Source organism: Otolemur garnettii, unplaced genomic scaffold (genome assembly GCF_000181295.1).
Source record: "Otolemur garnettii isolate 467f Iridium unplaced genomic scaffold, OtoGar3 scaffold00100, whole genome shotgun sequence".
In the NCBI taxonomy this organism is placed as follows: Eukaryota; Metazoa; Chordata; class Mammalia; order Primates; family Galagidae; genus Otolemur; species Otolemur garnettii.
Genome location: NW_003852495.1, coordinates 3,031,833 through 3,044,909, shown reverse-complemented (window position 1 = coordinate 3,044,909; position 13,077 = coordinate 3,031,833). Strand labels below are relative to the sequence as shown.

The 13,077-nt window shown below is 37.0% G+C and overlaps 1 protein-coding gene across 1 annotated transcript in view; it reads left to right on the top strand.

The window, feature by feature from the left end:
• Positions 1-11,737: 11,737 nt before the first annotated feature.
• Positions 11,738-13,077, top strand: part of DNAH7 (dynein axonemal heavy chain 7) — a 272,843-nt gene continuing 271,503 nt past the window's right edge. Inside the window, exon 1 of the mRNA XM_003796072.2 lies at positions 11,738-11,794. Within this exon, the coding sequence (XP_003796120.1) occupies positions 11,792-11,794 (3 nt within the window). The 5' untranslated portion in view covers positions 11,738-11,791. The remainder of the gene's footprint in view (positions 11,795-13,077) is intronic.

Here is a 13,077-nt window from a genome sequence, read left to right as displayed (position 1 = left end):
TTATAGGTGCGTGTCACCACACCCAACAGTCAGACATTATTATAAATAGATGCAGCCTTCATGGATGGTAGATTCAGGATATATGCTATAGGTAAAGCTCAAAGAATTTTCTAATGCATTAAATGTATAACATAAGAAAAAGGGAGGAATCAAGGATGGTACCGGAGATTTTTGCTTGAATAACAGTGTTAATGGTTATGCAATTTACTGAGTTCAAGAACTTAGGGGAAGTTCTGGTAGAGTTTGTGGGAGTTTATTGATCAAAAAATAGTGTGGACATGTTAAATTCAAGGTCTATTTGATAACTCTACCCCTCTGAGTGAAAATACCAAATAAAAATCAATATGGGGGCTTGGCACCCATAGCACAGTGGTTATGGTACCAGCCACATACACCAAGGCTGGCAGGTTTGAACCCCAGCCTGGGTCTGCTAAACAACAATGACAACTGCAACAAAAATAGTCAGGCGTTGTGGCAGGTACCTGTAGTCCCAGCTACTTAGGGGGCAAGAGAATCCCTTAAGCCCAAGAGTTTGAGGTTACTGTGAGCTGTGACACCACAGTGACACAGTGAGACTGTCTCAAAAAAAAAAAAAAAATTAATGTGGGGGCAGGAACTTAGGATGAAGGTTAGTGCTGGAGAGATAAACATGGAAGGTTCCAGTGTAAGGATGATATTTAAAATATTTGGACTGGATGGGGTCAGTTAAGAAGGAAACATATCTGAGGGGTTCTATCACATGAAGATCAAAAAATGAGAAGGAGCAGGTAGAATAATTGTATATTATGATGACTAGTGTTAATAACTATATATCATATACTGGAAATTGCTATGAGAGTAAATTTTAAGTGTTCTTACCACAAAAAATAAGTATGTGAAAAAATGCATATGTTAATTAGCTTGATTTAGCCATTGCATAATGTGTACATCATGTTGTATACTATAAATATATGTAATTTTCATTTGCAAATTAGAAAAAGAGAAAGAATAGGCAATAAAAATTTATAAAAAGTGTTCACTGAGTTAGGAGGGGAATAAAAAAGATAATCATCATAGAAACTGAATGAAGAGCGATTCAGTGAAATGAGGCCTGAGAATCTATCGCTGGACTCAGTATCATGGAATTAATCAGAGTTTTTGATGAAAGTAGTGTGCAAGAAAGGGAAGCATTATTGGAGGACATTCTGGAGAAACTGAGAGCAGAAAAATGGAACAATAGCTGGAGGGAATAAAGGATTAAGACTGGTACTTTTTCAGATGGAAATTATCATAATATTTGCATACTAGTAAAATTCATAGGGATGGAAAAACTGACACATGAGAGAGTTCCAAATTGCAGCAGCAAAGACAGTGTCCTGTATTAGATGAGTGAGAAACTCATTAAATTTCATGTGATGTAAATAAAAGTAAATACCACCTCAATATATGTAGGGGAAGTACTGAATACCAAATGCAAACAAAATCTTAAGGTTAATAGAGAAAAGAGAGATTATCTATGAATGGAGGGAATACACATGAAAAATTGACTTCTCATTATTCTGGAAAAAAGAGGAAGATAATGGAGAGATTGCAAGTGGAGTATTTTTTTTTCATTTTTTTTATTAGATCATAATTGTGTACATTAATTCTCTCATAGGATACAGTGTGTTACTTCTATATGCAGTTTGGAAAACTCTCAAGTGGAGTATTTTTTGAATACACTGCTCCAAACTACTCCTGGAAACATACAGGTTGTATTGTTGTTCTTGGAAGCATATAGTTTTAATATTAATTAGATTGTGCACTTTGTGGGAGCAGAGACTACATAGTAAATGAAGTCTTCATCTATACGTTAAGCACAAAAGTTGCACATTATTAGTTTCATAGAATTTTAAAGAAAATTAAATGAGATATAGACATCTTAGAACAGACATCCTCAAACTATGGCCCGCGGGCCACATGTGGCCTGCCTAGGACATTTATCTGGCCCGCTGGGTGTGTTTGCTACGGCTGCCTGTCCTGCTTAGCAGCCGACTCATCCCAGGGCCCACAGTCTGGCCCTCCAATGGTCTGAGGGACAGTGAACTGGCCCCCTATTTAAAAAGTTTGAGGACCCTTGTCTTAGAACAATACTAGGAAGTCAATGAAATCAATATAAAATGTACTATAAATCAATGTAAAAAATTATTAATGGGGTGGTGCCTGTGGCTCAAAGGAGTAGGGCGCTAGCCCCATATGCCGGAGGTGGCGGGTTTGAACCCAGCCTTGGCCAAAAACTGCAAAAAAAAAAGAAAAAAATTATTAATGAATGTATGGGAAAGGGATCAGGATGGCTGACTAGATGCAAGTAGTACATTCCTCCTCCATGAAGGGGAACCAGAATAGCAAAGAAATTATCACATTTTTGAACAAATCATTTAGAAGAGAATGCTAGGATTCACAGAAAGTATGCTGATTCACCAGGAACACCAAAAGTAAGGAAGGAGTAAGTTCAATGTACCTTGGCTGGCCAGGAATTGGCTGAGAGCCAAGAGAAGCTCCTGGACACAGGGAAACAGTAAGAGAGAATCTGCTAGGGTTCTACACTTTGAAACAAACTTTTACAATCTTGGGAGAAGCTCTTGACCCATGCAGGCTTTGGACCTAACATAAGTTGCTGCCTAGAGATTACACAGAGACATTGCTTCAGAAAGGGACCCTACACAGTTTCACAGGCATCCGAGCCCGAATCAGCTGCAGCTGGACACCATTGTGACAGCATAGGTCTTGGGGGAATCTATAGATGCAGATGCTGCCTCCACTACTTTAAGGTAGCCCAGTGAGACTGGGCACTCCTGTGCACCTTGGGAAGGTCCCTACGACCTTGCTGTGGGCTCCTGTTGAGATTGAGATGTGAACAGAATGCACTTCCCACAGCTTTGTTCCCACACCACCTGCTTAGAAAAGGGGCCACCCTTTTTGGTTGTAGGCCCCAGGTGCCATTTTGAGAGTTTAATCCTGGGCTAAGCCCCACTATCAGGTTGAGTTTGGGCTGACATTGCTGTAGCTGCTGTGTGGCTGAGGAGGGATAGGGAAACCAGGCTCTCCTAGGCATACTCAGGACAATATCCACCACTGTGCAACAGGGTGCTGTGATCAAGACATAAGTGGACCATACTCGCCATAGTCTCTTGCCCATGCTGCTTGCTTCAGCAGGGCCCTGCCCTCTCTGGTCATTGGCCTACAGCCAGCATCATTCTGAGAGTTTAACACTGTTCTGTACCCTGCCCTTGGGCTGAGTTGTAGCCAATGCAGCTACAGCTCTTCTTTGCCAGGAAGCAACTGGGGACACTTAGGACCATACACTGCCTGGCAACAGGCATCTGTGGAGCTGGAGTCTAGCCTGCCCAAGGCATCACAGCTAACAGCAATACTAATGGGAACCATTTGGGTGCCAGTGGGTTGTTCCACCACTGCTACTGCCATCATTCACATCACACCTGCTGGCCAGGGGGCTGAGAAACCACCCACAGACCTGGTCCACTGTTTTTACTACTAGCTTCTGAGCAGACCACCTGGAGGCCCAATAATTTGCCAGGACCCACTAACACCAGTGCCAGTGTAAGTTGGCAACAACTTATTGCTCTTGCATCATGGCGATATATCAGTTCACATAGCATCGACTGGGAGGGAGTTGCTTGCCAGTAAACAAATAACTGTATTGGAACACCCTTTCTATTCATCTGGTATGGAGCCCATTGATTATATTCATGGCAAAAGATTAAGAAAATATTGAAAGGAAGACATTTTGGTGACATTTAGGGTATCAAGGATAGTAAGACATCAGCTCTGATGGCTATTCCAGAAAAAGAATTCCAAAATTGCTTTGAAGGGTGGACTAGGTGCTAATGTTGGTACATAGCCTCCCAAGGGGAGAACCTCAAAGGTGACCATAGTGATATTCATCAGTGAGATAGGTAGCACTTTTTCTAGGATGAGTCTATGAACTTAATTCTCTGACTGTATATGCAAATCAGTAAATGTGATATATCACATAAATTGAAGCATAAAAAGCAGTCAATGAAATTCATCATCTCTTTATGAAAAAAATCCTCAATAAAATAGCCACAGAAGAAACATGTCTCAAAACAATAAAGGCCACATATGACAAACCCATAGCTGACATCATGCTTAATAGGAAAAATTTGAAAGTCTTCTCCCTAGACATTGGAACAAGACAGAAGTCACAACTTTCACCAGTCTTATTCAACAGAGTACTGGAAGTCCTACCCAGAAAAATCAGGTAACAGAAAAAAATAAATGATACCCAAATTAGAAAATGGGAAACCAAATGATCCCTGTTAGTTTTGATCTTCTGGTAGAAACCTTAAAGACTCTGCCGATAAACTCTTAGATTTGATAAATAAATTCAGTAAAGTTTCAAGATATAAGATCATGAAATCATGAAATCATACAGAAATCAGTAGCATTTTTTCTATGCAGTAATAACAATATAGCCAAGAACAAAATCAAGAAGGCAATCTCATTTACAATCACCACAAAAATAAAATAAAATACATAGGAATATATTTAACCAAGGCAGTGAAAGATCTCTATGAGGAAAACTATACAACACTGCTGAAAGAAATTATATGTAGATGATACAAAGAAATGGAAAAAATCCTATGCTCATAGATAGGAACAATCAATATTGTAAAAATGACCACATTGTCCAAAGCAATCTATAGGTTCAGTGTAATCACTATCAAAATCTCAATGGTATTTTCCACAAGATTAGGAAAAATAGATTTTAAAGTTCACATGGAACATAAAAGAGCCCAGTTAGCCAATATAATCTGGAACAAAAAGAACAAAGCTGGAGGCATCACATTTCTTAACTTCAAATTATACTATAAGGCTATAATCACTAAAACAGCATGGTACTGGTATAAAAGTAGGGAGATAGATCAATGGAACAGAATATAGAACCCAGAAATAAAAGCACATACTTTCAGCCAACTCATCTTTTAAAAAGTCAACAAAAAGGTACACTGGGGAAAAGACACCTGTTTCAATAAATGATGGTAGAAAATTGGATTAACATATGCAGAAAAATTAAACTGGACAATTAATTGGATAATTAACCTTTTTCGTTTTTTATTGTATTTAGTCTTCAAAACCTACATTTAAATGCATCTCACTTTAAAAATGCACATTTCAAGCAATCAATAGCTACAGGGGTCTAGTGGATACTGTTTTAGACAGTATAGCTCTAAAGAACAGTGGAATAGCCCATGTAAAGAGCAGCCACTCACTCTAGGTCTTAGGGAAAGTGCTCAAGGAACAAACTTGGAATACCCATCCTTTCCTCAAAGCTTAACTGCATCTTTTATCATTGATCCAATAATAGCTCAGCAAGAGGTGGTTTAATCTCCAGAACTTTGTGTAAAATTGTGTGTTTCTCTTGGTTTAAATTTCTAGTTTTTTTCCGCTGTGATCTGAGAAGATACATGGTATGATTTTTATTTTTTTGAATTTGTTGAGCCATGATATGTGGCCTAAATAAAGAAAGTTCCATAGGCTGATGAGAAGAATGTATCATCAGTGGTTTGGGGTTAAATTCTTTTGTAAATGTCTGTTGGGCTCATTTATCCTAAGGTCCTGTTTAAGTCCAGTGTTTCTTTGTTTTCTGCCTGGATGATCTGTCCAGTTCTGTCAGTGGGGTGTTGAAGTCCCTCAGCAATAGTGAAGCTGCTATTTATTTCAATGCTTAGATATAGTAGGGTTTACTTTATGAATCTTAGTACTCCAGTGTTAGGTGCATAAATATTTAGGATTATTATGTCTTCTTGTTGAATTGCTCCCTTTACTATCATATAATGACCATCTTTGTATTTCTTTAGTATTGTTGATTTAAAGTCAATTTTATCTGATGCAAGAGTGGCTATACCACTCTTTTGTTACTATTTGCATGAAATATTTTTTTCCATCCATTAACCTTGAGTCTTTTTTTTTGCAGTTTTTGGCCAGGGCTGGGTTTGAACCCGCCACCTCTGGCATTTGGGGCTGGCGCCCTACTCCTTTGAGCCACAGGTGCTGCCCTAACCTTGGGTCTTTAAGAGTTCTTTTGAGTTAGACGTGTTTCCTGGAGACAACAGATACTTTGATTGTATTTTTTTATCTAATCAGCCAGACTATGACTATTGAATGGGGACTATAAACCACTTACGTTAATTGATAAGATTGATATGTGGGATGGTATTCTATTCATCTTCTTGGGTACTACTTTCTTGTTTTGTTTTGTCTTTTGTAGTATTGCTTTATAGAGCTCTGAGCTTTAGTTTTTAGGTGGCTTTTTACTGGGTGGGTCACCTTTTCTGTTCCATTTATAATACACATCTGAGCATTCCCCACTGGGCAAGTCTGGTCTTGAAAAATTCTCTTAGTGTTTGCTTGTCTGGAAAGGTCTTTATTTCTCTTCAAACTGAATGATGAAAATGGACATGTTATCAAAATCTGTGGGATTCAGCAAAAGAAGTCCTAAGGGAAAATCAGTGGCCTTGAATGCCTACCAAAAAAAAAAAAAAAAAAAAGAGATAGAAAGATCACCAATTAATAATCTAATGACACATCTCAAGGAACTATGAAAAGAAGAGCAAACCGAACTCAATGCCAGCAAAAGAAAAGAAACAACCAAGGTCAAAGCAGAACTAAATGAAATTAAAAACAAGAAAACAATATAGAAGAGCAATGAAACAAAAAATTAGTTCTTTGGAAAGATAAACAAAGTTGATAGACCTCTTGCTGGATTACCTAGGAATAGGAAAAAAAGGCCCTAATAACCTCAATCAGAAATGAAAAATGAGATACTACCATTGATGCCACAGAAGTACAAAATATTACCTGTGAATACCATGAAAATTCTACGTACATAAACTCAAAAACATAGAAAAAATGGACAAATTCCTTGAATCACACAACCTCAAAAAATTCAATTAGGAAGAAATAGAATTCTTGAGCAGACCAATAATGAGCAGTGAGATTGAAGTAGTAACAAAAAAATCTTCCAACAACAAAAAAATTCCCATACCAGATAGATTCACAGCTAAATTTTATTAGACTTGCAAAGAATAGTTGGTACTCCCACTCAGAATTTATTCCATAACGTTGAGAAGGGACTCATTCTATGAATACAGTATCACCTTGATACCAAATCTAAGAATGAATACTACCCCCCAAAAGAAAAAATATAGTCTATTATCCCTTATGATTAAAGAAGCAAAAGTCCTTGGTAAAATACTAGCAAATTGAATTCAATATCACCTCATAAAAGTAATCCACTATGACCAAGTGGGCTTCACCTGGGGGATACAAGGATGGTTCAACATCCATAAATCAACAAATGTGATGCATAAAGGCTACATGATTATCTCAATAGATGCAGAGAAAGCATTCAACAAAATTCATCACCCTTTCATGATAAAAACCCTCAACAAACTAGGCATAGAAGGAACATTTCTCAAAATTATGAAGGCCATGTATGCCAAACACATAGCCAACATCATACTGCATGGGGAACAGCTGAAAACATTCCCACTAAGAACTGGAACAAGATAAGGATGCTCATTGTCACCACTTCTATTCAACATAGTGTTGGAAGTCTTGGACAGAGCAAGACTATGAAATTAAGAGTATCCATATCTGGAAATAAAAGGCCAAACTATTGCTTTTTGCTAACAGTATGATCTTGTACCCCAAAGATCCCACTGTAAGATTCCTGAAATTGATAAACAAATTCAGCAAAGTCTCAGAACACAAAAATATCTGTGAACAAATCAGCAGCATAGCTATATACCAGTAACAGTCAAGCTGAAAGTCAAATCAAAGACAGAAGATGCAGACGAATGGAAAAATGTAGATGCTCATGGATCAGTAAAATCAACATTGCTAAAATGTCCTTACTACCCAAAGTGATTTACACATTCAATACGATCCTGATTAAAATACCAATGTCATACTTCACATAGACATACTTCACATACTTCATCTAGAAAAATATAGTTTCATACTTCATTTGGAACCAGAAAAGATCCTGAGTAGTCAGGACAATCTTTTAAGCAAAAGGAACAAATCCAGAGACATGACATTATCAGACTTCAAACTATACTGCAAGGTTATAGTAACCCAAAGAGCGTTATATTGGCACAGAATAGAGATATAGACCAATGTAATAAAACATTAAACCCAGATATAAGGCCAACCACATGTAGCCAAATACAGCTTTGTCATTGACATACCAGATAATAACATATGCACTGGAGAAAAGAATCTCTATTCAGTAAATAGTGCTGAGAAAATTGGATAGCCACATGCAGTAGAATGAGACAGCATCTATATCTCTTACCCCTCAAAAAAATTAATTCAAGATGGGTAAATGACTTAAATTAAGGCAGGAAATTGTAAGAAATCTCAAAGAAAATGTTGGAAAAGCTTTCATAGATATTGGCCTAGTGAAATAATTTAAGAAGTATACCCAATGATAATCTCAGCAACAATAAAAATAAATGTGACTTGATTAAGAATTTTCTGCACAGCCAAGGAAATAATCATCAGAGCAAAAAGACAACGTACAGAATGGGAGAAAATATTCACATACTATACATCTGATAAAGGATTAATAACCAGAATCTACAAAGAACTCAAGCAAATCACTAAGAAAAAAAAAATCAAACAACCCCCTCAAATAGTGGGGAAAAGACACAAAGAGAAGCTTTTCAAAAGAAGATAGACAAATGGCCAACAAACATATGAAAAAAATGCTCAACATCACTAATCATCAAGAAAATGCATGTTAAAACCACAATGAGATATCATCTTATCCCTGTTAGAATGACTTTTGTTAAAAAAGTTCAAAAATAATAGATGCTGACATAGATGCAGAGAGAAAGGAATGCTTATGTACTGTTTGTGGTACTGAAAATTAGTACAACTTCTGTTTTCCAAAACAGTAAGGCAACACTTCAAGAAATTAAAAGTAGACCTACTATTTGGCCTAGCGATCCCACTACTGGGAATTTACCCAAAGGAAAAGAAATCATTTGAAAAAAAAGACACCTGTAGTCAAATGTTTATTGCAGCACAATTCACAACTGTAAAGATGTAGAATTAATTCAAATACCCATCAATTCATAGGTTAAGAAAATGTGAGATATATATATATATATATATATTTTTTTTTTTTCAACCATGAAGGATGATTTAATGTCCTGCAGCAATCTGGATGGAATTGGAGACCATTATCCTAAGTAAAGTATCTAAAGAATGGAAAAACAAACACCACATGTATTCTCTATAGAATTAGAGAATGAACTGAGGAGCACACATGTGGTTAGAGGGATGGAGGGGAGGAGGGATGGGTGAAAACCTACCTAAGTGGCGTAACGATAACTATCTGAGTGACAGGCATACTTATAAACCGTGACTCAAGGTTTTTTTTTTTGCAGTTTTTGGCCAGGGCTGGGTTTGAACCCACCACCTCTGGCATATGGGGCTGGTGCCCTACTCCTTGAGGCACAGGTGCCACCCCATGACTCAAGTTTTATAAAAGTGTTACATCTAACCAAAAATATTTGTGCCCCCAGGATCCCTGTAATACTTTGAAAAAAAGAATTCTTAGCTATAGACCTCATGGGAAAAGGTCCACTGGGTAGCAAAGACATTTACTGTAGTGCCATAGGCCCAGGATGAGAGAGGAAAATCCTCTGCTGGAGTCTCAAAAGGGTGAAAGAAAGTCTTTCTCTGTAGTTTAAGTGAAACTTACAGAAAGCTGCCAACAAGGATGCCAGTGACACTTGCTGGAGGGCGTCTACCTCTGGTTGAGGCACATGCCATATAATGGGAAGGTGCCCATGGACAGATAAGGATGCTGACTGCTGGCAGCCACAACATGGGAGCAATGATAAAAAGCACTGGAACTAGGAAGAATACCCCTTCCTCTTACAGTGTTCCCTTAGCATTCTTGATAATATTATGCTGGTTGTCAAAGGAGAAATGTTATGAGGTCCTGCCAGATATCGCAAAGGAGGATGAAAAGGGAAGATTTGGATCTGAGAGGTAAAACATTGGCAACTGGCAAAAAGTACAAGTCATCTGATCAACTTAGATATAAAAATGTCATTCTCAACTGTGTTTCCTCTTACCTAGATGAAACTCCTACCATGGAATTATCGTCTACTGCAAAAGAGGATAGCAGTGTTTTTCTCTGAAAGTTACTGCTAAAAATTTACAAATTTTACTTATGGCAATTTAAGGATGCATCAATCTGAATACATTTTTACCTTAGGAGGTAGACCTTTCTGGAGGTAAAAATGAAATTTTAGCCATGGAGATGGGAAGTGGGGCAAAGTAAGATTTGGACACTAACTAGATATGGACAAATACTCAGAAGATATGATCAATTTCCCACTGAATTATACTGTTATTTCTTGTCAAAAATCTGTTGCCTGTCATAAATCTATGGGTTTATTTCTGAACTTTTAATTCTATTCCTTTGTTCTATATTTTTATCCTTATGCTAGTGCCATGCAGCCTTTCTTATTGTATGTTTGTAGTCAGTTGTGAAATCTAAAAGTGTGGGTCTGCCAAATTGTTATTTTTTTCAAATTTGTTTGGCTCTTCTGGGTCCTATAAATTTCCATGTGAGTTTTATAATTAACTGGTTAAATTCTACAAATAAACAAACAAAAGCAACTGGGAATCTGTAAGTTATTTTAGGGGAGTATTGCATCTTAATAATAGTAGTCTTTCAATTCATGAACATGGATTAGCTTTTCGTTTATCAAGATTTTTAACTTCTTTCAGTGCTGTTTTGTAGTTCTCATTGTATAGGTATTTTTCAGGGCCCGGGACTGGCCAGGTCTCAGCTTGGCTTAACTAGGTTCCAGATGCAGACCGCTAAGCTACCTTGCTTGGGAATAATTTTTCTTAGGTGCCTGAGGGCTATCTACTTTAGCAGGAGAGAAAGAGAGTCTTAGAGAAAGTAAAGCAGTCTTCTTAGAAAGGTGGATGTTAGTTTTTAGCAGAGCTTAGTGATCTTCAGCAGAGAGACTCCATGCTGGGTGTTCTGCAGGCAGAAGAGGAGACAGAGTCAGAGCAAGCAGGTCCATGATAGAATGAGCATGCTCTTGACTGCGCTCTCCTCCAGCCTAATATAAGGTTGATCTTGTGCCTTTCAACACCACAGGTGTAGAGACCGCCAATTCACCAATCCTCTCATCTTGCAAGCTCTCATGCTTGTTAGGAGAGCTAAATCCGTCTCCATGCCCTTTTAACCAATGTGTTCTATTATTGAGCTATACAGGTATTTCTTATAACTCTCACTCCTAGCCATAGGCTGTACAGGCTGCTACAGGCATTAGTCTTTTGCATCTTTTGATACATTTATTCTTAAGGTGTTTATTTCATTTGATGGTATTCTAAACAGACTTGTCTCCTGATTTCAATTTTTGTATTATTCATTGTTAGTGCCCAGAAATACAATTAATTTTTGTGTATTCATCTTGTATCATGCAACCTTGGTGAACTAATTTATCAGCTATAATAAGTTTTTGGTGAATTGCTTATGATTTTTCGATATACATAAAATAATATCATCTATAGAGTATGTTTTAGAATATTTTGGATAATATGTACTTTTTAATAAAAACAGTGAAATTTGATTGAGCCAATCAATTTTAATATTAACAGGGCAATTTTTTTCTTATGTTTCATGCAGGATAAATCAACGAGCAAAGAAAAACACAAGGCACCAGTGAGATTTCTACCACAATTGCCTATGGTAATTTACCATTATACCATTATATTTCATTGCTTTATAATAATGTTGTTTACTAGTTTTCAAAGTTCAAAAGAAGTTGCTAAATTTCTGATTTTCAATTCTGTGCTCCACTTGATCCTTTTTTGATGAAGATATTCTCTGACGGACATATCTTAGAAAAAATAACTACCTTAATAAAGTAGTTATTAAGTGCTTGTAAGCCCTGATTTTCTAGTTGCACATAAAATATTTCAGTACAAGTTAAATTTTTATTTGTAATAAAATTTTCTATTTTTTTATTAAATGATAACTATGTACATTAATGCAATTCTAGGGTACAGTGTAGTGTTTTCACATACAATTTGAAATATTTTCATCAAACTGGTTTACGTAGTCTTCATGTCATTTTCTTAGTTATTGTGTTAAGACATTCATATTCTACTCTTAGAAAGATTCACTTGTACCATTGTAAGATAAACCATAGAAATGATCCCTCCAATCACCCTCCCTCCACTCATTCCCCCCACCCCCCTCTTTCCCCTCTCCCCGTATTCTTAGGTTGTTATTAGGTTATAGATTTCATATGAAAGCTATACATTACTTTCATAATAGGGCTGTGTACATTGGATACTTTTTCTTCATTCCTGTAATACTTTGCTAAGAAGAACACTTTCCATCTCCATCCATGTGAACGTGAAGGATGTAAAGTCTCCATCTTTCTTTATGGCTACATAGTATTCCATGGTGTACATATATAGTTTGTTGATCCATTTGTGGATTGATGGGCACTTGAGCTTCTTCCATGACCTGGCAATTATGAATTGGGCTGCAATGAACATTCTGATACAAATATTTTTCTTGTAATGTGATTTTTGGTCTTCTGGGTATATACCTAATAAAAGAATTGCAGAATTAAATGGCAGGTCTATTTTTAGTTCTCTAAGTGTTCTCCAGACGTCTTTCCAAAAGGGACGTATTAGTTTACATTCCTACCAGCAGTGTAGAAGTGTTCCCTTTTCTCCACATCCACACCAGCATCTCTGGTTTTGGGATTTGGGGATATGGGCTAATCTTACTGGAGTTAGGTGATATCTCAAAGTAGTTTTGATTTGCATTTCTCTGATGATTAAGGATGGTGAGTATTTTTTCATATATCTACAGGCCATGCACTGATCCTTGGAGAAATTTCTCTTCAAGTCCCTCGCCCCTCCTGAGATGGGATCATTCATTCTCTTCTTGCTAATATGTTTGAGTTGTCTATGGATTCTGGTTATTAAACCTTTGTCAGAGACATAACCTGCAAA